The sequence below is a fragment of the Hyaena hyaena genome, unplaced genomic scaffold (genome assembly GCF_003009895.1).
Source record: "Hyaena hyaena isolate Hyena2069 unplaced genomic scaffold, ASM300989v1 scaffold_1117, whole genome shotgun sequence".
NCBI lineage: Eukaryota > Metazoa > Chordata > Mammalia > Carnivora > Hyaenidae > Hyaena > Hyaena hyaena.
Genome location: NW_024081744.1, coordinates 133,459 through 159,058, shown reverse-complemented (window position 1 = coordinate 159,058; position 25,600 = coordinate 133,459). Strand labels below are relative to the sequence as shown.

The 25,600-nt window shown below is 38.3% G+C and overlaps 1 protein-coding gene across 1 annotated transcript in view; it reads left to right on the top strand.

The window, feature by feature from the left end:
- Positions 1-25,600, top strand: part of LOC120224136 (RNA-binding motif, single-stranded-interacting protein 3-like) — a 420,254-nt gene that overhangs the window by 363,842 nt on the left and 30,812 nt on the right. The window contains exon 12 of the mRNA XM_039222358.1: positions 2,676-2,723. Within this exon, the coding sequence (XP_039078289.1) occupies positions 2,676-2,723 (48 nt within the window). The remainder of the gene's footprint in view (positions 1-2,675; positions 2,724-25,600) is intronic.

The window sequence follows — 25,600 nt, the reverse complement described above, 5'->3', positions numbered from 1 at the left end:
CGGTGTCACCATGGTCACTGACAAAGATATCTTCTAATTGTAGTCCATTATTCACCATAGTTCTCTACATTTTTCAGTCACCCCATTTCATTTTTACTGCTGTCAAATTCTAACGATCTCAGGTGAAAATCCTGAATTATTCATTTTGCTTAGAGATTGGCTATAGCTATGAACATGAGTATTAAGGCTGACAGTGATTAGGAGCAACACGTGGTATTAGGTGGGCTCAGAATTAGGGACTAGTATTATAAATTCATAAGCGGTAGTGAGGATACTTGCCAGGAAAGTATCAATTAATTAAAATATGGTCAAATATCAGAAAGAAAGTAGTGATAAAAGGAAGTGTTTTTAAAAAAATTTGTTTAGCCTCAGAGTATGATACATGAACTTTGATGGTAGTCTTAGAAACAATAAATAAGTAGGCATTAAGTGAAGGTCAAATATTGTGAAAGTTTATTTGCAAATATTAAGTTTTTACTGTTTAAAACAATGGTTTCTGAATTCAAATACATTAACAACCCAGTACAAAAGACCCAATAGATAAAATGCCAAATAACATGCACAGATAGGTAATAAAGGAAGAGACAGAATGCCAAAAAGCATATGATAAAATAGTAATTAAAGAAACAGAAGTGTGGACACACACACATAACCCATTAAATCAAGTTACGAAGGTAAAATATATTGCTGATGAAGGTATGAGGAAATGAACATTCTCAACCACTGATGGTGTGATGATAGAAATCTAAATTTGTAAACATGTCAGTTGAATAGCAAGGGGATGCAGTTAAGACCCCTCAAAACAGCTCTGCCAACTCACCACACAGTTACAGTTCTGAGAAGCTATTCTACGGAGATATTCTAAAATAACAGAAAAGCCTTCAGACCTCGGAAATGTCTGGCCCAGTGTTCTTTATAATGTCTAATAAAGTAGAATGATTAAATAAATCATAATCCATCCATGAACCAGAAAGTGAGGCAGCATCAAGTTATAGGAGTTTAAAATAGGAAAAGGATTATTTATAATCTTAAATCAAAAGAGCAGGATGTAAATTTGCATGTGTGGAGTATAGTATCAACTATGAAAAAAATATTTATGAAATAAAGCTGTAAGAAATACACAATAAGTGTGGCTATTTCCGGCTGATGGGATTGGAGATAATTTCCATTTTAATCATTTTACTTTTCTACATTCTCCAAGTATTCAACAATGAGCATGATTTATTTTTATGATTTATTTTTAAATGTTACAAATATATTCTTGGGAAATGATTAGTGACATGGTCTTTAAATCAACTTATTTTTTAGGATGTAGTAATAATGTGTGATTACAGTTTTTTTTAAAGGTACTAGGAAATACTATCGCTATGAATAAAATATTTTAAGGACCTTTAAAAATTATTCTTCTTATTCTAGATTTGGGGCTTCTAATCAACTCACATTCACATACCAATTTTGAGACACAAAATAACTCATCCCCAAGATTTATTTCCATTTGAATCTTTGGTCCATGTTGGATTTTGCTGGTCCAAAGTGCCTTGAAATGTCCAAGTTTTATTCTGTCTTCTCACATGCCATTTGCTTTTGAGAGAGGGTTAATATCATCCTTTTGTGGCAAGGAAATTAAATGGAGAAAGATAGAAAAATGAAGTTTGAGGTTTTAGTTTTTAGAAATGCAATGAATACTGGTATGTAAATAGAATAAGGGTCACAAAAGAGCATTTATTTAATCATGTTTTAGCAGTTTATTTGAATATGAGCAATATCTGGTCCTTTTTACAGTTTACGTCTCTAAGGGGAGTTGGGGCTAGATTAGAACTTTGCGTTTTTTGAAGGGAGGCCTTGGGCCATAAGCCATGTCCCACTTACCTTTTAAAGATCCTTGTTTAAAGGAATTGTGTTAAGCCAAAGTTTCATCTTCAAAAAAAAAAAACCATCAGCAACAACAAATATATTTGTTTTCCTATAACCCAAAAGTGTGAAATGAGTGCGGTGTAGTTTAAATTAACCGTTCCCTCCTATTTGCCACTTCCAATGCTCTGACACTTTGGAAAAAGACACCAGTCATCTGCCGAATAGATTCTGTTCTGTTTATCTCTGCTCTTGCAATCCCAGCACACAAAGCTCCTTGGCCCTGTCTAACAGCCACTGGGATTGGAGCCAGAGCTGAGTGATTACTAATGAAATTCTAGTCTCAACGTGCATCAGTCTCCATAGAGTGTGGGAATATACAAAGATTTCATTGATCTCTTTTAAAATTTCGGTCCTTTCTTTTGTTCTCCAGAACTTCGCTTCACATTGTGCTCTGGGCCCCTTCCAGATGGGGGAGTACCTGGTAGAGCATTTGTGTCAACCAGAGAGGGTAAAAATTTCACATTGGTTTCCCAAGAGAGGGGCCCACATGATGACAGATTGAGGAAGCTGGCAGCTGTCTAAGATAGCATGCACTGCCGTGGTGGGTCACAGTGGGGCCTAACAACAGATACCACGTGACAATACTGGGGACCATGGTATCAACTATGAACTAGGGATCATAGTCCCTTGAGTGTTGGAAGGCAGGGGGCTTAGGCAATCATATGACATACAGTGTGCACTTCCACGTTTTAGAGCTAAGATTCTATTTTATTTTCTTTTGTACTTCATTGCATTCTTTCTCATGCTCTTTTCATTCAAAGATTCAGTCCCAAGACAGGATTATGATACTCCACCAGCTGTTGTGTCAGGTAGGAAAATTCTAATTCCTTTAAGATTTGATTGGAGGGGAGAGATGGAGGTTGCCTGGTTTTTCTCCAAAACTCTTTAAAGCAGTGATTCTCAATAGGGCTGGGGACAGGGAATTTAAATTTCAGCCCTGGGATTGAGAGCAGGGTAGCTTATGTGGCTCAAAAAAAAAGTATCTTTACTGTTCCAACCCAGTTTTGTATATGGAAAATAAATATGTTGCTTTTGAAATTAAAAGTAAAAACTCAAAGATATTTGGTCTGGGAAGAATACACAGAAAATTGAGTCTATGTTCTGTGTATCAGTGATTCTCAGTGTTAGAAGGGTTCTTCAGAATTTCTGGGAAGTGGGAGAAGGATATTCATGTTTATCAAAAGAGGGCACAGATTAATAAAAAATAGTTTGAGAAGCACTGCTTTAGAGACCAGAATTCTGCTGAAATCAGAAAGTCATTCCATTTTGCTTGCTCAGCACCCAGCATAGTGTCTGACACATAGTAGGTGCTTAATATAATGGTTTGTTGAATGAATCAAAAGTTCAAATTTGTTCCAAAAATGGTATTTTGGATATTGAAAGAGAACCTGCCAGTGCTTTATTCGTACAACAAAGAGGCAGAGGTTGATTTGAGAACGCATTAGCATCTTGAGGATTTTAATTAGCAATATTTACATCATTTCATAAAATTCAGTGGTGCTGTTTGTAAGAAGGTATATGTATATGAAGAGGTTGGTTTTTATTTTGAACTGCACAGACCCTCGTCTATGCTTTCACCTTAATTTTGAATTTTGGTTTCTTGCAAGGAGGAAAATGGGCACAATTTTTCAGTTTTGTTGACTTTTTTTTAACTAAATAAAATACTGGCAGCCTGAGGAACTTTGGGCTCTTTGATCCTTTGATGTGTTAGATGATGAGGACATAAAATCTAAACCAAGAAGGGCATTGGTGTGACAGAGCAAGAGACGAAGGCCAGAAATAGAATGAAAGAGCCCAAGGGGCAGTGAAGTCTGGCAACTGAACAGTGGTTTTTCAAGCAGAGAACACTGTGTTCTTGACCACCAGGTTTGCCTGACCCAGCATTTGAAGGGTAATCTGTTTCTCATGTCTTGTGGACTTGTTTAATTATGCTCATGGCTGAATACTCACTTAGAAGTTCAGTGGAGAAACAATGAGTTAGCTTTCCGCTGTGAAGTCACTTTGGTTCTCTTAAAGATCTCTACAAATTGTCATTAATTAAAATATCACTTATCTTACCCAAAGTGTATTACCTGTCATATCTTAATGTGCCTATTTCATTTAGGACATGGGATCCCCTGGAAGATACTTTGTTCAATGCATATGGCCTTTGCTTTATTTAACATGTGGCTTCCAATCTTGATAATTCACCAATATTCATCATAGTGAATGAAAGACACAAATTGGAACTTTCCTTCAATTAGGTTTTCTGATTTCATTTTCAAGAACTAAATAAACAACAACAACAATGAAAAGGAAACATCAAGAGCACTTCCAAAATATCAGCCATTGGTTGGGCTCTTACACAAATTAATTGAGGCTGGACACCTGGCTGCTTGGAGCTCCCACCTAACTCCATAGACAAGTATCACTGAAAGTTCTTTAGCAGAGAAATAACTTGATCAAAGCAGTGCTTGAAGACACTTAATCTGGCAATTTTGTGTGTGCCTAAGGATCAAAAAGACAACAATAGTTAGAATAGGGTAGTTAGAAAACCCAATTATGATATTATTAGAATAAAAAAGAGTAATGACATACCAGTTGTAGAGTACAAAGGAAGGAACTAAGATAGAAGTAACAGAAAAAAAAAACATGGCGGGTGGGGAGTGTTACAATCACTCCCACCTTATAAGTTTGGAATGGTGGTTTGACATTTTATCAACGTGCATACACATCTTTGGCATCTTTGGTCTCCAGCTAAATGAAAATAGACTTACCTTCCAAACATTTGTCAATGGGCACAACTTGAATGACTTTTGAAAAATAGTGTATCCTTTGCTCAACCCTTGACCAAGTCAGGAACCTAAAATAGACAAAGGTGCTGTAACAGCTTCTGCTCATGTTTTCCAATATGCCCATATTAGACAACTCAAATAATTATCGGGCCTTTGCCAGTGCCTGAGCTGACTAAACTGCAGTAATGAATGTGAGTTCAAAATGTCTGCTTGGTAATGTGCAGAGACACAACCCAACCTAATATCATTCAATCAACCTGATCTCAAACACTTATTGAATACCTTCTGAGTGCTAGGCACGACACGCAAGTACTTGGATACAAAGATGCATAAAAAGTGGACCAATGATAAAAAATATCCTGGTCTATTTTAATATTGCTGTTATGGTCGTTGTCATTTCTGGCGATGTTTAAATGTGTAAAGTATGAAGGAACCAAAATCTAGAATCTAAAAAGAAGGTCATGAATGAAGTGAATTCTAAGCTGGATTGAGTAGGATGAATAGGACTTTAGCAGTTGAACAAGAGTGGGAAAGGCACATGAGGGAACAGGACAGGATATGTAAACTCTTGGAGGCAAAAATGTGTAGGGTGATTGGATGGTAGCCAGTCACCTGGCATTCTTGGAATGAAATACAGACATGGAGGCTAGGTCAGGGTAAATCTGATTTTAGGCAAGGACTCTTTTTGTTCTCTTATGTATTCAGATAATATTTATTGAAAGCATACCATGTAGCCATAATTGTGGTAGGGGCTAGGGATACAAGAACCTAGGGTTGAATTAGGAATTTAGGTACAAACAGGTGATTACAACACAGTGTCAAAATTGTTTCTATATAGACAAATATGTGATGCTTAAGTTTGTAAATTCTCCAATAAGGTGCCCAAGTTAAAAATCTACTTATATCACTAAGTTGTAGAACCTTGTGAAAATTACTTCTCTGTGGCTTATACTACTTATCTGAAGAAATAATAATAATTACCTCATAAAGAGCATTAGAGGTGTTAAGATACATAGCCCACTGAGAACAGATCCAGGCATAAAATAAGTTATATTTATTGTATATATATATATCTTATTATTTATAATATATAATGTATATAATAATATGTATAATAGTATTATTAGCCACAACTATATTTATTGTTCTTGTTACAAGGTACTGTGGTGGCACAAAGAAAAAAATCAACATACAGTAGTAGAGAAGTCAGGAAAAGGAGAAAAAAAACCTCTAACTGGAGACATACTGTTACACGAAGATTATCCAAGTGAACAATAAGTTGGAGAAGGACTTTCAGACCAAGGGAGCAGCATATACAAGGCTCATTGTTAGCTGGGTATGGAAAATTCAGGGAACTATATAGATGGTCCAAAGGGGCAGAGACACATAAAGAGAGATGGGGAATAAAGAAAACAAGGCTGGAGAAATAAGATGGGAGCAAAACCAACAGGTATGCTTACCTGAGCTGTATCCTGATGGCAATAAACACTAAAGAGTTTTAAGTTGGAGATTGATATGACCACCTGGATTCACTGTGGTGGATGCATTGAAGAGGCACAAAACTAGAAAAGGAAACCATAACTTAAGAACCCAAGCATGAAATGAAGCTAGTATGTGCTCAAGCTGTGGAAATGAGAATGGATTGTTAATAAACTTGTGACATGTTAACTGACTGGCTGTCAGAATAGAAGGATAGAGAAGAGTTGAGGTAGTTCCTTAAGTTCCTGGAAACTCAGTGCCCTGAGGTGTCATTTCCTGGGACATATGATCAAGTTTTGGAGGAGGGAGGCCAAGTACAGTGTGGTACATGTTGAGCTTGAGATGTCCATGAAGCATCCAAATGGAAAGAATCAATAAATATTTGGATACATGTGTCTGGAGCCTAGAAGACAGTTCTTAGCTACAGATGATTTTTAAAGATATCACCATGGAATTAAGTCATGTCACCCAAAGAATGTGCTTAAAATGAAGAGAAGTAGGCAGATCCTTGAAAATACAAAATGGGCAGAGAAAGAAACCTAAAAAAAGATTGGGAAAGACAACTACAGACACAGAAGGAAAACCAAGATTATGAGGTTTCAAATGAAGCCAAAGCAAGACAGTTTTTCAAGAGACGACTGTCCAGTAAGATGAGTCCTTAAAAGAAGTCGTTGGATTTAGTTGCATAGAGAGCATTAGTCAATTTGATGGGGCAGTGTTAAGGAGAAGGACAGAGATAGTGAATATCCTTAAAGGAAGAAGATGTAGCAAGTGCCAGAAACTTAACAGATTTGCCTTTGGAAAAGAGTAGAGAAAATAAAAAGAAAACAAATGGAGAATGGAATTGACTGATGTACTGATTTTTTAAGATGTTTTTAGATGGGAAATATTTGGTCACGACAGAAAGAAGCCAGGAAAGTTTGAAAATGTAATTCATAAAGGGCATGAGTGACAAAACTAGGTCCTTGAGGAAGGCAGACATCTCTTGTAGGAATGTGGGAGGGCAGGAGGAAGGGACAACGTTTGTGCCTACAAGTCTGTAAAAGTAGGAATAGGAAATCAAATTACTTTTTATGAGACAAATACTGTTTATATGTGAACGGCTGAATGACATCTTCTGAGAGCAGGTAGGAAATGGCATGGGACGGGATCTAAGGAGAAGAGAGACTTGGAAAACTGTGGAGTGAGGAAGCCAACTACCAATACAAAGAAAATTTGAGGGGCAGTACTGGAAATCCATCAGAAACTAAAGATTATGGATTTGGGGGATGCCAGTCTGTGAGGATGTTTGATTTTCCACTGTAGTGATCAGTAGCCAAGAAGGCAGACAGGTGGATTAATCCAGGGCTAAGGTTTTACTGACTGCAGTGAGAAAAAGGCCAATATGTGCTGACAATATTTGCAAGAGGGTGATTGAGTGACAAACCACAGTTTCTAGATCAATAGAAAGAGAAAAGAGGGCTGTGTGGGGTGGTAGAGAGGGAGAAACAGGGAAGATAGATTTAAGATCACAGATAATGAACTGTTTCTTGGCCAAGTCAAGGACATGAGAGCAAGTGGCCAAAAGGTGGGAATGAGGTGGGATTTGGTGACAGAGGTAAAGAAATGAAGCAGTAGAATGGAAGAGGCCACTATTGATGTGGGTATTTTTGTATGCCTGAATTTTGTTTTTTGTTTTTTGCTTGTTTTTTGACACTAATAAGATGTGGGCCCATCACTGATAGAACTGATAGAGCATATTTCTGGAACACATTACAAAGACCCTATTGACTTTTCCCCTTGGAATTTTGAAGACTGATGTTCTTTCCAGAACACTTGGAACAATAGACCTAATTAAAGGCAGAAGGGTGTATCGGATCAGTGTTTTTCAGGGCATGATTTGCGTATCACCATGATGCTTCACATGATTTTAGGACGCAGGGACTCAAACTTGATATTTTTACCTCAGCAGCTGTATAGTTACTGCAATGTGAATTTGAGTAACGTAGAGTAAGTTTATCAGACATATAGCTTAAGGGATACTTTGCTTAGGAGAAGTTTAAGGTGAATAGTTAAATGTGAATACATTTTTTGAAGTTTATTTATTTTGAGAGAGAGAGAGAGAGAGAATGGGGGAGGGATAGAGAGAGGTGGGAGAGAGAATCTCAAGTAGGCTCCACATTGCCAGCACAAAGCCCAACGCAGGGCTCCAACTCACCCACCATGATGCCACAACCTGAGCTGAGACCAGAAGTCAAGCACTTAACCAACTGAGCCACCCAGGCACCCTGTGAGTACATTAAGGGAAAAAAAACACAAAAAAACCCCAACAATAGTAATTCAGGAAGAATGGCAAGAGTGGTGATATCCAAGTCTCTGCTACACTTTATTGAGCTCATTTCAGGGGCCAAAGATGGAAGGCTGGAACTGCCCTGTATATTTTCGCACAGAATCACAGAAGCCTGTTCTCTTTGTACGGTTTCTTTTTCCCTAATGGTTGTAACTTTTTAACAAGATTCTCCTATTTTAGCCAAATTTGAATGAAAAAAATGAAGAGTAAAACATCATTTTTTTCCTAGGCACCATTGGATTTTAGGAGAACATAGGAAAACTCCAGATAATTTGTTGTCAAATTTCTGTCCCAGTGGCTCTGATCTGAATTTTTCTGAAGGAGATCATCAAGAAATCAAGCAAAGGACTACTATGGACAGAAAAGTGAAGTAGAACCAAAATCCATTCTTCTTTTCTTTCCCTTTTTTTTTTTAAATTTTCTATGTTTATTTGTTTTTGAGATGGAGAGATAGAGAGCAAGCAGGGGAGGGGTAGAGAGAGAGAGAATCCCAAGCAGGCTGCATCCTATCAGTGCAAAGATCATGACCTGAGCCGCAATCATGAGTTAGATGCCTAACCAACTGAGCCACCCAGGTGCCCCTCCATTCCTCTTTTCTAAAAACCTTAGAGTTCAATATTTGAACTTGTGTTTGGGAAAGATGAAAAAATAGAAAAGAAGCCAAAATTGCATTGATATGAATTAATCCATTCTGGAACATATATTTTCTACCATATCTTTTCTACATGCTAGCTAAAATAGGTGGAGAATAGTCAGTGCAACTTCACAGTGAGGTTTCACTAAAAAAGCATATGTAAATCACAATATAATTACACTCAGTGTGATCAAATATGAAGTTCTTAAGAGTCGGGTTTCTGGCCACGGAGTCATGCTTTAAGAATGAAGTCCTTTCCAGGGCCGCCTTGGTGGCTCAGTCAGTTCGGTGTCCAAGTTAGGCTCAGGTCATGATCTCGTGGTTCGTTAGTTCCAACCCTACCTCGGGCTCTGTGATGACAGATTGGAGCCTGCTTCTGATTCTGTGCCTCCCTCTCGACCTCTGCTCCTCCCTTGCTCATACTCTGTCTTTCTCTCAAAAATAAAATAAAACATTAAAAATTTTTTAAAAAGAATAAATAAACATAATTTTTTAAATTAATGAAGTCCTTCCCAGGGATACTTACCCAGATTAAGGCCAAATTCACCATTAAAATTGCATGCAGTTATGATGCGCATAGTTTTTGCTAGCCAATAGCCTCATTAGTTTGGAATTGGTGATGCTCTCTCCCAAAGATTTGGTTGAAGCCTGTCTATATACTGCTTCTTCTTGGGAGGAATCACTTTATTTTTTTAAATATTATTATTATTATTATTATTATTATTATTATTGGGGGATGGGAATCACTTTATAAAACTAGCCCATGATTAGAGGTGGGGACATGTTGAGCCCCTTCAGAGAACAAACCCATTTTTCAAGCTCTAAACAAAATTTATTTTCATGGATACCATGAGCTAATTACAAATGATTTCCATCTCTTAATTAAAAAATAGGTCCATGAGTACCTCCAATTAGCAACAATTAGCCATTAAATTGTATTTACTGTAAAAGACCTGACACAGAGTTATGTGTTCCTACAAGCCATGCATGAAAATCAGTCTCATTTCTTTGCTCAAATATTGTGTATCTATTTTAATTACAAAATCACATTTGTTTAAATGTCCTAATTGGTTGTTTCTTTTTGGTAAATACTAATAAGGAAGACTTTGTTCTACTTATTAATCACTCGTTCAACTAATATTTACTGAGCTCCTGGAGTGCTACAAGAATGGAGGCTAGACAGTATCAAAGAGAATTGTACCCATTGCCTTCAAAGAATGAAGAATCTAACAACAGAGCCCAGGGTTGCAAAGACTTGTCGTATAGCACAGCATAAAAGCAGTTTGCAGAACATATTTTGGTAGAGTAATTGACAAACAGGCATGTGCCAGCGGTTACTATGTTCCTGTTACTGCATTTATATTGTTCACTACATTACAAACATAAAGACTTTCCCTGTGGGGCCACAATTTTGATTGATTTATTCAAGAAACTGATAACTAAAGGGAGCTTAAGCAAACAAACTGTTCTGATAATATAAACATCACTAATTTAACCCAGTTTGGGGGAATTATGGGTATGGAGAGAGTTGGGGTAGAAGGATGCAAAATTTTATGCCTTATTTTCTAATCCAACAATTTTTTGTCTATAAAGGTCCATAGCATAAATATTTGAGGCTCTGATGGCCATACGGTGTATCATAACTACTCTACTCTGCCTTAGGGGTGGAAACAGCTACAGACTATGTGTAAATGGATGAGCCTTGGCTATATCGCACTAAAGCTTTATTTATAAAAACAGGCAGTAAGCTGGATTAGGCCTGTGGACTATGTAGTTTGCCCATCCCTGCTGTAATCAGTTTATTTTTGTGAGTATTCCAAATTAAATGCTATTACTGACATCACAATAAGCACGAAGTACATTTCATTTTAAAATTGGCATCTTTTGTGTCTTTTTCTATTTCATGAAAGGCACATGAAACCTCAGAAAGGCAGAGGTGGGAGCAGTTGAGATAAAGACTGAGAGAGACATTTCTTAATATTTTAACGTATACAGCATAATCATTTGTGGTACCGAGGTATTAAAATTCTAAGTACCTTTTATATTTTTCACGTACTCATCATATATTGGTTTCCTGGGACTTATTTGTACCAGCAATGGAGGATTATCAAACAGGAATATTAAATATATATCCTGTTTAATATCTTCTTGACAGCCTTAAAATGCTATGCTTCCAGAAATTTATAGAGAAGGTAAGAGATATGTCATCCCCACGGATTTGTAGTAAAAAACGTACTTTGCATCCTTGTCACACCACCTGGGCTGGAATTCTCGTGGCTGCTGTGGTTGATTGGTGTCCACAATGATTCTTGATCTGTCAGTACTAGCTAGCTCTCCCGTTCCCTCCTGGGTAACCTCTTCCCTGAGTACCCGATTCCGCTTTGAGCTCACAGTGAAGGGAAGCTTTCCTGGTTTTGCGTGAGGATTTAACATTGCATAGGGCAGGCTGGGAGGTCTGGAGAGAGGACTGCCCTTCTGTGGCATGGTCAGAGAACATTCCACTCGATGATGCGGCACACACGTGACATGCAAAGGCAGAATCCCAACTGTCGTCTCCTTGCGGCAGGATCCACGGTGAGCAGCCGCGATGGGCTCAGTGCACACCCCATCAGCTGCGCGCAGTGTCGCTTAGTCCTCCAGTCGGCTACAGACAGTACTTCTGCGTGGCAGCAGAGCATTAGCAAGACAAGGATCGATTTTAAAGGAAGCTAATTGCGTGTGCAGGAACGAGCACATACTGAGAGCACATGGTTCCTTTTTCATCAACAGCACAAAGTGGGCCCAGGAGGTTCCTGCCAGAGTCCGGCCCTGAATCGACTGTGATTCAGTCCTTGCCAGAGACAGACTTGCGACAGCTGATACTGGAGAGACACGGCCTGACAGACATGCTGACATTTCTGTAGACTCGGTGTTAAATTAGTTTATCAGAAAGCAAAGTACCTGAACCGTATGATTGCACACCCGTGTAGGAATGCTTTATCAGAGTTAAAATGTAATGTTTAACCTCTTCTTTCTTCGAGGTTGACACATGACACAGACACTTAACATCACTAACTTTCTGGAGACTCTACAGTGGAAGTAATTGTCCATTATTTTACCAAATGTCCCTTATATAAAGAAGCACATGATGAATTGCTGCTTGAGTTCAGTGCCTCGGCAAGTATCTCTCTCCAGATGAACAGATATCCTTCTTTTTAACTGACATTCTAAAACACATAACTCCATCTATTTCCCTTTTGGCCTTAGCCATCAGGGCGGTTCAAGTCAGATGGAATGCATTGCAAGTGTTCCCAGTGGCATGTTCTCTCTTTTTTTTTAATGTTTATTTTTGAGACAGAGAGAGAGAGAGAGCACAAACAGGAAAGGGGGCAGAGAGAGAGAGAAAGACAAATAGAATCTGAAGCAGGCTCCAGGCTCTGAGCTGTTGGCACAGAGCCCAAAGCAGGGCTCGAACTCACGAACCATGAGATCATGACCTGAGCTGAAGTTGGACGCTTAACTCACTGAGCCACCCAGGCGCCCCAAGCATGTTCTCTTGATTACACTCAACCTTCATTGATTTGCTAGTGTGTTTAATTGTGCTTTTTAATATAGTGATTAGTTACTAAACCCTTCACAGGTTTGACTTGGAAATAAAAAAGCTCTAAATTTTATGGTAAAAAAAAAAATACTAACAGGCTCAGGGAAGTTTGTGTTGCCACTATAGTCTTAGTGGCAAGATAAAAATGAAAGATGATTGCGATTATGTGTTGATCTGATCTAAATATAGGCCAGGAGGCACTGCTTTCATTCATTCACATGCATGCAACTCTAAATAGGAAAAAGCGTTGCATAATAAATAGAAATTGTTTTCAGAACCAAGAAGGTGTATGCGATTCCTAGTCCAATTATTTAATAATTATTTCACAAAAACGGCCACTTAAATTTTCTGAAGCTTAACTCTTCCTCTCCTTAGAATTCACTCCTCTCAAAGTATACTGGTATGAGGATTAATTGAAATGACGTATTTAAAGTATCCACTGTGCGGGTGACTCATCATAGATACTGACTAATTAAGGCTTTCTTTCCTCTCCCTTTCCCTGCATTCAGAGAAGTGTGTTAGACTTTTTGAAGCATCACTAACTTTACATTTGCCATAAGAGATTGAACCAAAGCTGTTTTAAAGTAGAGATTCCAAACCCAATATCTATCAATAGAAGAAATATTAAAGGCTTTTATTGTCTATCATCCCTATTATTTGAACTATTATAATATTATTAGTTGAAGTATTACAATAAATAACATTTAAAGCTTTTTTAGCATCATGAAAAAAATAACATTTATAATGTAAAGTGAAAAAGGTGACAGAATTGAACAACCATTAATGATTTTGAGTCCTAAACATGCACGTGAAACTAAAAGAGAGTGTGTTAAATGATTATTATATATATTTTTAATTTTTTTCTAAGCTTTTTGAAATGTTGCTTTAAAACTTGTATCATTTGCAGTATGGTTGGGTGGCTCAGTCGGGTGGCCATCCAACTTTGGCTCAGGGCATGATCTCACAGTTAGTGAGTTCAAGCCCTGCGTCAGACTCTGTGCTGACAGCTCACAGCCTGGATCCTGCTTCGGATTCTGTGTCTCCCTCTCTCTCTGCCCCTCTCTGGCTCATACTCTGTCTCTCTCTCTCTTCAAAAATAAATAAACATTAAAAAAACTAAAAAATTTGTATCATTTGCTAAAATTTTACTAGCACCGTCTTTCAATATATATAACATTGGGGAGCTCTTTTATAGACCAGGAAGACATGAATGGATTCATATAAAGATGATAAAGATGATTCCAACGTTGATTGTAATGATTATAAGGGTTGCAGCAGTAGCAGTAATGACCTCTAAAATTTTCTCCGCTTCTAGTCATTACATCTCAACACTGGGGGTTGTGGTGGAACTGAAAGAAACATATTTCTCGATAAAAGTGGCATGGAATTTTTGAGCGATTCTGTAGTCTCAAGCCAGTCTTCATTGTTTCTGTGAAATCATTCTCCACCTACCAGAAGGTGTATCTCCACAACCACTTAACTGCTGCTGTTAGCACTGTCCATATTGAAATCACATTTCAAATGATATATTGTAGCGCTTGCATGCTGCCCTCCAAACAAGCTAAAACCTTCTCAGTTTATTTAATGGGAAACTTCCAGTCTCTTGTGGTTTATGGGAACTGATAAAATACGTTTGAAATTGGGGTCATATGGACTTTAATTGCATGTGTATATTAAATCTAACTGCCATAAATCATATATGTTATGTATATATATATATATGTTATGTATATACATACACACACACACACACACAGGCATGCCTATATATGTGCCTATAAGCACATCTTTAAAAAATGTACATTTAAAACAAAAACTCCTACTTTTGGAGATAATTTGTCTCTCTGGGCTGCAGATCACAAAATATTTATTCCTACCAAAATCATGGTGATGATTTTTCAAAGTCCATTTGCCACCCAAGATACTGCTTATACTTCCTTCTCTTCTACCCCTAACTTTCATCCATTTTGATAATGTGGAACATATCACAAACAGTATATTATTTCTTATCAGGCTGGTCCTTTTTCATTTGTCTCAACTGTGAACCTTGGTGCGATCACTGTGATTTAGCTTTGATACAATATTGATTGAAGAGCCTTCAGCTCTCTGACCTAGATACTACATATCAAAAACCATAGTCACTTCCCATCAAGTTTCCTAAAAATGGAAAACAAGAAGTTGACAAGATTTTAAACCAATGGTGCCCTTTAAGTGACATGCAATGGACATATTTCAGCTGGCACCCAAACCGTGTTGGATTCAGGGTAATGGATTGCAGGCCACTAAAAGACATAAACTTAACTACTTTATGTGCCTGCCTGCACCAGCAGGCTGCCTGAGAGACTCATATCTGGGAAAGCACAGAACTCCAGATTCAGGAAATGGGAATTGCATTCCTAATTGAACAGTTATGTTAGCAAATCAAATATGCGGAGTTGGTTTAAAAAAAAAAATCATTGAGATAATTTGAGATATTTGTTCTGGAAAATGAAAGCCTCCTAGCCAAAGAAGACCAGATACCAACTAGAGTCAAATTAGATTTTTTTTTTAATTTTTTTTAATGTTTTATTTATTTCTAGGAGAGAGAGAGAGACAGCGTGAGCAGTGGAGAGTCAGAGAGAGAGGGAATCACAGACTCCGAAACAGGCTTCAGGCTCTGAGCTGGCAGTCAGCACAGAGCCCGACGCGGGGCTCGAACCCACGAACCGCCAGATCATGACCTAAGCGAAAGTCGGACGCTTAACCGACTAAGCCACCCAGGCGCCCCTCAAATTAGATTTACTAGCTTGAACAATGGGGGAAAGTTGCAGGTGAGCCATGAAGCCCTTGGATCTCAGAAGAGGGAGTATGGAGGGGCTTATAGGATTCGAGCTTCTACAATATGATTTTGGGAAGGGTTTCACAAAGTGACAGTTTATTCTGCAGTGGGTGCTATCAGGAAGCAGGGGCAACAGAGTGACTGGGGGTCATAGTAAGTATTGTCTATTAAGTGAGAGGAACAAAGCCAAGCTAGAGTTGCCATTGGTAATGATGCAGTAGTCCCACACGTTACACAGAAAAAGCAGGTGTTTAAATTGTTTTGGGATTGCGGGGGCGGCTGGGTGGCTTAGTCGGTTAAGCGTCCAACTTTCGCTTGGGTCATGATCTCGCGGTTCTTGGGTTTGAGCCCCACGTCGGGCTCTGTGCTGACTGCCAGCTCAGAGCCTGGAGCCTATTTCAGAGTCTGTGTTTCCCTCTCTCTCTGACCCTCCCCTGCTCATGCTGTCTCTCTCTCTCTCTCTCTCTCAATCCTAGAAATAAATAAAAAATATTTAAAAAAAAATAGTTTTGGGATTGCAAAATGCTGTTGCCTCCCTCTGTCTTTTATCCCCCAGTCTTCAACTGTTCTTGTCTGATAATTGTTGATAATCCTCAAAAATTGTTTAATGGGGAATACTATGACCTTGCTAATAGCTACCAGCTAATTAAAGATCATTTGAAAGATTTCTGTAAATTCTCTCCTTATCTAAAGGGCAATTATAATGTTGCCTGACAAAAATAGAACATTCACTGGCCTTGATAAAATGTAAATACAATCATGAGATAGATCAAAATGTGTTTTGTTTATCATAAGCATTGAGTGTATATGGAAGGTACTGCTAATGTAAAAATGAATCTATGTACATGAAAAACACCTTATGTTCAAGGTCTGTGCTAAGTACTTTACATGGACTAATTTGTTACATTTGATTGTCACAGTCATCCAGTAAAGAAGTTTCTGTGTCCTCTACAAAATGCTTCTTCACAATCTCAGCTGGACCCCCACTCATTTATCCTCCTTAAGCTGTTTTAAACTTTGCGACCTTCTCAAGTTCCAAACAGTCTTGCCATTTATGCTCAGAAGATGACTACCTCCTCCTTGATGAGATGATGGATACCATATTTGATCTGATCCCCAACAGATGTTTTCTCTGTAGTTCAGATGTCTTCATTCGTCCCCTCTTCCTGTCCTGTATTTTGTCAAGTCATGGCCTTTTCTTTTTCAGTGTTAACACTTCCTTCCGTGTTCTTGTTTTGTCTTAACCTCTGACATTGTTACAGCAGTGATCCCACACGCATCTTCTTCAACATATAGTAATCCATTGCTGATATTTCCTCTGCTCAAACAAAACCAACAAGGTGTAGGTCCTTTCTATCTTGTTTCCCAGGGTGCTGGTCTTAGGGCACTTTGCTTTTCCTCTCTTCCTAGTGAAGTCATCTGCCTCATCGGCTTCAACTGACATGTAGATGGCCTCCAAATCCCTACTGTTCATCCCATCCTAGAAGTCCCATGCCCCTGTTTCTAGATACCTCCCAAGTGTCCCCCTTCTACTTCCACCATCTTCGGCTGGCCCACTGAAGCCCAGACTTCATATTCACAATTCAAGACTCATAATCTTTCCTCCTAGTCTACTTTCTCCCACAGACTTCCTAGGGTTCAAGCAAACCATTACCAGTATTATTTCTCTAAGACAAGATTTTCAACATTAAGTGTATCTATGAATTTAGGATTGTTATGGTCTCTGTTAGTGGCTTAAAGTATAGCTCTTCCTTTGGGTGAGAACCATACGATTTAATACTGAACTGAGCTTGGAGTAGGATAGAAAATCTCTAATAAATTGACATTTTTCTTCCAAGCAATTGAACTTCAAACCTTGGAGACATCTTGGTTTATTCTTCCCTACATGCAGCTTTCCTTTTTCATATAAATTTCACAATATACTTTGAATCTGCCATCCCATTTCATTTTATTATCCCAGTCCAGGTTGGGTCCTTGTTACCTTCCAATTTTATTACAGTAATGTCAATACCTGGCCTCTCCCTTTGTTATTGAGCCTTCACATAAATGCCTGAATAAACTTTGAGATTAACGTTTTTACTTTAACTTGATCTGCAAGGATATGATCTTAGGGTAACAATTGGAAGTTACCTTAGTAAATACGGATCCCTACTCTATTCTTTCACTGTCAGAGAGAGAGTACGGATTAGATCTCTGAATCTAAAGGCAACTTTTCCAATAGCAACACTCAAATTTGCATACTAGTACATACCAGAAATGCTACACTACTCAAGGCTATGGATGGCTTACCGAGATTATTCTACAGGGACGTGGGCGTTAAAACTGTGTCATACTGTATAACCACAGTGGGATGATTGCTCATTGGTCTCTTTGTGAGTACAGATCTAAAATTTTTCTGAGAAGAATCTTATCTTTCCTGCAGCTAACCTCCAAATAGTGGGAAGTTTATTTTGGGTGGAGTGAGTGAGTTTTCTTAAATTCTTAGCTTCTTCAATTTGACACTATCTGTCCAGTGCCAAGTTCAGCATTGGGATTTACGTGTTACCAACAGCGAAGAAAGCTACATTCCAAGGCCTTGTCAAGAAGTACAACAATTCCAAAGTCACTGACGTTCATACCTTTCAGAACGTTGGCTAAAACAACATAATATGTTTGGAGGGATATTTGGATAATCTGCAGTATATCCATTCTCCTTAGTTATCCTAAAGTACAACCCTAGATTAAGCTAAAGAAGTTGTTTTACTTGGAATAATGTATCCCACTGACCCCCTGAAAAATAGCTTTTTCTCAAGTATGTGTTGGCACAATGCCATTCACTTCCATTTGAAGGATGCTATAATAGCCCTTGGAAATTTGCTTTGCTTACTTTAAGGTTTTTGCTCCTTAGACTACACAGTGTCTCCTCTTTTCTGGCCTGTGAGAGAAATTTCTCTCTTGCCTCCATATTGAGAATTATTCTTCTATGCCTCTGATTTATTTTCTTACCTAATAGACACAGTGAATCATGCAATTCATTGCTAACTAACTAACTCTGATGAATTTTAATGGTATGTATTTTATTAGCCTCATTCACTTCATCTTACTTTTTTTCCCTTCAACTCATTTTTCTCACTTATTTGAGATTACAATATTTTATACAATTTTGTAAGCCGCCTTAAATCCTTTTGGGGAGCAAGATGAGCTGTAATTAAATAAATGAGTGGAGACTCCTGATGCATACAATTCTTAGTCATGATCCACAACTCAAAGTTTGTAAGAAGTAAGAAGGACTCATCTGCCTTGTGTTCAAGCCCTGCCACTGTATAATCCTCGAGCTACCCTTCCAGTGCTTTCCCTACCATGTCCCTTTATAATTCTGTTCTTTCACTGGTCATAATTATCTAGGGGATGTGTTTGGCTGTGAGCACTTTCTTTCTTGCTTGGCTTGTGCTGCTGTTTTACCTGGAATTTCCTCTTTTCCATTCCTTTAGTTCTGCTGCTCACATCTTCCTCATTTAAAAAAAAATTTTTTTTAACTTTTATTCATTTTTGAGAGAGAGAGAGTGTGAGTGGGGGAGAGACAGAGATAGAGGGAGACACAGAATCCGAATCAGGCTCCAGGCTCTGAGCTGTCATCACAGAGCCCATTGCGGAGCTCAAACACATGAGCAGTGAGATCATGACCTGAGCCCAAGTCGGACGCTTAACCAACTGAGCCACCCAGGCGCCCCCATCTTCCTCATCTTTAACAGTGTCTGTGCCATGAATCTCTTCCCAATTTTCATGGCCAGATATGACATCACTTTATTTTGAAAACTCAGAGTCCTTGTGAGCACCTGTTGTGTTCCACCTGACAGTATGGACATGTGTACATTCCTTGCTACTTGTCCACCCCCCACTTTAGATTACAGGTCCCTGGAGGTTGGAATTCAAGAACTGTGCTATTCCCAATATCTCTACTTTTACTAAAGTAAAGTAAAAATCTTTAAATAAGACTTCACACTCAAATAAAGGCTTCAGTGTTGACCTTTCCTCCAAATAAATGTGGCAGACAAAATGAGAAGGCAAGAGAAAGCTAGTCAGGTGGTTATGAATGAATGAATGTTCTCTAATAGGCCTAAAATTTTGGGCAACTTTTCTTTCCCAGGAAGTTACCCTAATTAACTGTCATCCCATGACAGGATTAGCATAACATCGTGTGACGGGTCTTGCTGATTCAAGCCTTGCCCCACCCCAATCCATTCTCTCTACAAGCTCCAGCACCATCTTTTGAAAACTTTCAAATCCTTCTGTAGCCTTCAAAACATCCTCTTGAGTCCTTAGCCCCTGCTACCACCTTCATTATCCCCATGGCTACTCCTCCACACCCATCGCTCAGTACTTCTGTGTTCTAGTAATAATTACTTTCAATTTGCAGGATGGACTAAGCCTCCAGACTCTTTGCCTAAGTGAAAATATGACTACAAGCTGTCCCATCTGTCTAGATGCTCCGCCTCACTGTCTAATGCTTTTCCCTCTACTCTTTGATTTGCTCATTTGGGCTTATTTTCCAGGGATTGTCTCAGGGTTTATTTCTTTTTTTCTTGGAAGTGTTCTTCATCTTTCTGTATTACAGATGGAACTTTCTCTATTTCTTTTATGTTCCTTGGAGTATTTTCATCATAACATTTAGCACACTGAATCATCATTTTCTGTTTCATTCTCTTTCTTTCCCTTTAGAGTCAAGACTATACACTCCTTTAGAGCAGCAACAATTCATATTTGCCTAATTTCCCCATTACCCAGCAGCATCTGGGTAATGTTTAATAAGTATTGGTTGATTGAACAAATAATGTCCACCTATAAGAATGCTGATTTGGTAGACATAGCTATATCATCCTAACCTGAACTTCAAATAAAATTAAAATAGTAAAAGGAAAACAAACTCAGAATTCCCAGAAATTTTGGACATTTGAATTAACAACTAAGTGCAGAAAGCTTTCTGAATGGGATAGAAATACCTCATGAACAAGAACGTAGGAGAAAAAGTAAAAAAGATTTGGAGGTAATAGAACTTTGGAAAAAGGAATCTTAATGAAATAATTTAAAATGTTAGTTGAAACCCACAATGTGATTGTTAGAAATATGACTGCCCTTCAGCAATGCTGCTTATCTGGAAGACTTCATTTTGTTAATTGTTTTCCCTAGATAGCCATCATATTCATTTATCTTACTAACATCATTATAATTGATTCCCCAGAGTCACCTTCTGAAAGTACTTTCACACCCTTTTTGTTGCCCAGGTCCCTCACATGCACACCGCTGTAAACACAGTGGTCCTAATGACATAGCCTCTTTGCCGTGAGCGTGTGTGTGTGTGTGTGTGTGTGTGTGTGTGTGTGTGTGAATTCTCCAATGGCCTGTGTCATACCTTTTGCAGATTCTCTAGAAAACATGCATGCAGGTGCCTCACACTGATTGTGACTGGTAATCGGGGCAAGTAATGGCCTTTAGCTCTTTTTTATTAATGCAATAGAAAAGCACCATACCCAATCCATTAGCGATGCACTATTATATTAAGAGCTTACTGAAGAAAGCCAGCCAGCCACTGGACATAGGGCTAGTTTTCTTTAAATAGGATTTTCAGCCATAATCAAACAAGGCATCCTTTTATCTAGCAGGAAAGTTTGTGCTCCCTTCCTGTCTCTCTTTCTCATTTTATTTTGTCCTAATTTATCCTAGCAGTACATAAGGAACCTAACTAATGTTTTCTAAATGACATTGAAAACTCTGGCAGATTAACAATGTTCATAGGGATTAAATCTCAATTTGTTGTTTGAAAACTCTTCTCTTTGATTTTTCCTATCTCTGGGTTTTAGTTTCTCGAATTCCTTAGTCTCAAAGAGATGTTTTTCCTCTTTGGTTTTTCTTGTTATAAAACTGGCTATACATGTAAAATAAGCAGCCATTCTGTTTGGGTTTATTTTTTATTATTATTCTTTTAGCATTCATGCAGATAAAACTCCCCTGTTATTTTCATTCCTTTAGGAAATTATGTTTGATTGATGGCCTTGAAGTTGGCTAGTTTAGGCAAGATTTGAGGGTTCTTTTTTTCTTAATCCCTTAAACTCAATTGAACTGTTTGGCCCCTAGCTTATATTATAAGGTATCTATTTGCATTAAAGCTCACACCACAGGCATTTATACTTAACACCCAGGCCATTTAGACTTCAGATTTATTTGAAGAACTAATGCCATATGAAGCTAAAATACACTGTGTATAAGGCTTAGTTTCTAAAATATCTTTCCATAGCAATCTCATCAAAAGGGGAATGCAACCACTCAGCCGGTGTGAAGCAAATCAACTGTATAGGCCTGTTTCTATATTCACTAATCTGTGTGTAAAAATGAGTATTGGGGCACCTGGATGGCTCAGTCAGTTAAGCATCCGACTTCAGCTCAGGTCATGATCTCACCATTCGTGAGGTTGAGCCCCACATCAGGCTCTGTGCTGACAGCTCAGAGCCTGGAGCCTGCTTCGGGTCCTCTCTCTCTCTGCCCCTTCCCCACTTTTTCTCTCTCTCTCTCTCTCTCAAAAATAAAATAAAAACATAGAGGCGCCTGGGTAGCTCAGTCAGTTAGATGTCCAACTTTTGGTCAGGTCATGATCTCATAGTGCATGAGTTAGAGCATGTGTTGGGTTCTGTGCTGACAACTCAGAGCCTGGAGCCTGCCTCAGATTCTGTCTCCCTCTCTGCCTCTTCCCTGCTCACGCTCTGTTTGTCCATCTCTCTCTCTCTCTCTGTCAAGGATAAATAAACATTACAAAAATAAAAAACAAAATAAAAATAAAATAGAAACATAAAACATTTTTAAAAATAAATTAAAATTTGTATTAAAGTAAGTAATACAACAAAAGTCTTCTTGTTACCTCCTAAGAATGTATGAAAACATTGCTCAGGCCAAGTAGCATCTCTTACAGGTCGTCCAGGTGACAATGATGCTTGCTCAAGACTGAGAACCACTCCGAGCCAGTCAACCAACCACAGGCAGGTGAAGTGGGGAAGGATGGACTCATGAAGACAATGTAGAAAGTGAAACTGACGGTGAAAAGAAAAGAAGGCCATTAATTATCCTCCATTGTTCAAGCTCTTTTCTTCCAGAATTCTATTAGACATTGTTGTTGCCTTATACCACTTCCTTCCTTCTGTGTGATGTTTAAGACAACACCACCAACAACAGCAACAACATAATTTGACATGGATTGGAATATGAGTATAGTGAGTCCCTTGGGGAGAACCAGAGAAATCCCCATCCAGTAAACTGTCAGGATTCATGGCCTATGGTGACAGATTTAGGAAACGCTAGGAAAATGAAATAAAACGAATTGGCACATTGGCAGATTGTACACATCCACTATGGCATGGGGGTGGGGGGAGTGTGGTTCCTTCAGGAAGGTCTTAGCAATGTTAAAGCTGTTTTGTTTATTTATTTATGATAAATGAGAGAGGGAGAGTGAGGGAGGGGCAGAGAGAGAGGGAGAGAGAATCCTAAGCAAGCTCCATGCTGTCAGCACAGAGACCACTGCTGGGCTCAAGCTCATGTACTGTGAGATCATGACCTGAGCTGAAACCAAGAGTCTGATGCTTATGACTGAGCCACCCGGGTGCCCCTTAAAGCTCTATTTGGAGAGGACCAGGACTCATGTGCATAATATTATATATTATATATGTATATACATATTATATATGTATATATGTATACATATATATGTATGTATTAATACATACCTATTATATATGTATATATAATATTATGCACATGACCAGGACTCATGTGCATTATATATGTAATATTATGCATTATATATATAATTGCAATATATGCATATATATGCAATTACACTATATCAACAAGCATCTGCCTCACCAGCACATTCTTTTGAGCCTCTAGTAATTAAAACAGTGACTAAATTGGCTGCTTTTATTTCCCACTGGTGTCAAATACAGCTAAAAGGATTATACTGTACTTGGATATTAATGCTCTTTTGTAACTGGCAACATTTAATCCTGATTATTTACTGTTTGTATTTCTAAAATATGAAAAAATGAAAACAAAGCTTACAACTGAGTCCCCAGTTTCACACCCAGGTTGACCTTCATTGTCCATAGACTCACTGTAACTCACTGCTAATGAAGACACTTGGACTTTTCTCTCCTCCTTCCCATGAATCCCACACCCTATGTAGCCAGTGCTACAGAAAGAATGCTGTGTACAATTCGGAAGAATATGTTTTACCTGCATCTCATGCCTTTACAATTATTTTCAATTCCTTTGGGGATACACGCACACCTGCACACACACACACACACACATACATACATACACACACACACACACACACACACACATATATATGTATGTACACATATATATGTTTCTGTTTTCCTTTCCTGTTCTTAATGTAAGATAAAACTCCAAGGAAGAATGATAGAAATCCGGAGTACAAAACTTGAATGTATCACTTAAACTTGATTAGTTTTTTGGTCATTATGTGAAACATAGATTTCCTTATAGAACATAGGTAAGCATAATTTCCCAAACAACTCCTAAGATAGCATGTCTAAAATTTTAGGATATTAGAATCACCAGGGGAGATTTAAATATCCAAACACCCAGGCCATGCTCCAGACCCGTTAAATCAGGCTATCTGTAGGTGGGATCCAGGCACGAGTATTTTGTTAAAGCTGCTCAGGCAATTCTAGTGTAAAGCCAGGCTTAAAAACCAGGGTCCTTGAGAATGCATCTTAGTCTCATGAAATGTTAATGTACTTTAAAAAACAAAAGTTTTAAGATCCTGTGCACTTAGGAAATGTTGCGATCTGTACCTAAAGATGCTTACAGATTTACAATAAATATTTGCCCATTAAACACTGAGAAGTCCTGCAGGGGTGGGGGTAAGAAAATGGTGGATGTAAAGAAAGAAAGAGGAAAGGAGAGACAGGGACCCTCCCCTCCCCCACTATGAAAAACAAAAATGTCTATATGATTGGTTTATTCCCTCATTTTTTAAACTTGTTAACTCAGAGATAACTTTGTATATGGAACACCTGTAAAAAAAATTCTTTGGAACACTCCTTTTATGGAATGTGATTTGGAAGATACTGAATAAAAAGAATCCACAGTGAAGGCTTTTCTTGCAAAGCTTTTTAGAGAACAGGTTACATCCAGCGTAGCTTCATCCCATGTTGCTTTTGTTATTTAAAAGAACCTGTTGAGATAGCCAACAGACGTATAAGATGCTGGCCATCATGCATCATCAGGGAAATGCAAATCAAAAGTACAATGAGATATCACCTCACACCTGTCAACATGGTTAAAATCAACAACACAAGAAACAGCAGGTGTTGGTGAGGATATGGAGAAAAAGGAACCCTCTTGCACTGTTGCTGGGAATGCACACTGGTGCAGCCACTCTGGAGAATAGTATGGAGGTTCGTCAAAAAGTTAAAAACAGAACTACCTTATGATCCAGAAATCACACTGCTGTATGAATTCAACCCAAAGAACACAAGAGCACTAGTTCCAAGGGATACATGCACCTGTATGTTATAGCAGCATTATTTGCAATGCTCAAGATATGGAAGCAGCCCAAGTGTCCATCAACTGATGGATGGATAAAGAAGACACATCTACACAATGATTCCAGAATCCTGCCATTTGCCATGACATGGATGAAGCTAAGAGTATAATGCTAAGTGAAATAAGTCAGTCAAAGAAAGACAAATCCATGTGATTTCACTCATATGTGGAATTTTAGAAACAAACAAAAACAAGCAAAGGGGAAAAAAAAGAGAATAGAAAGGCAAACCAAGAAGCAGACTCTTAACTTTAGAGAGCAAACTGATGGCTACCAGAAGGGAGGTGGGTGAAATAGGTGATGGAGATGAAGGAGAGCACTTATTGTAATGAGCACTGGGTGATGTATGCAAGTGTTGAACCATGATACTGTACACTTGAAAGTACTATTATATTGTGCTTACTAGGTATTACTACCTAGTTATAAGAAGATATGGCATATCCAGCCAGGTAGGAAAGCTAAGTGATACGATAG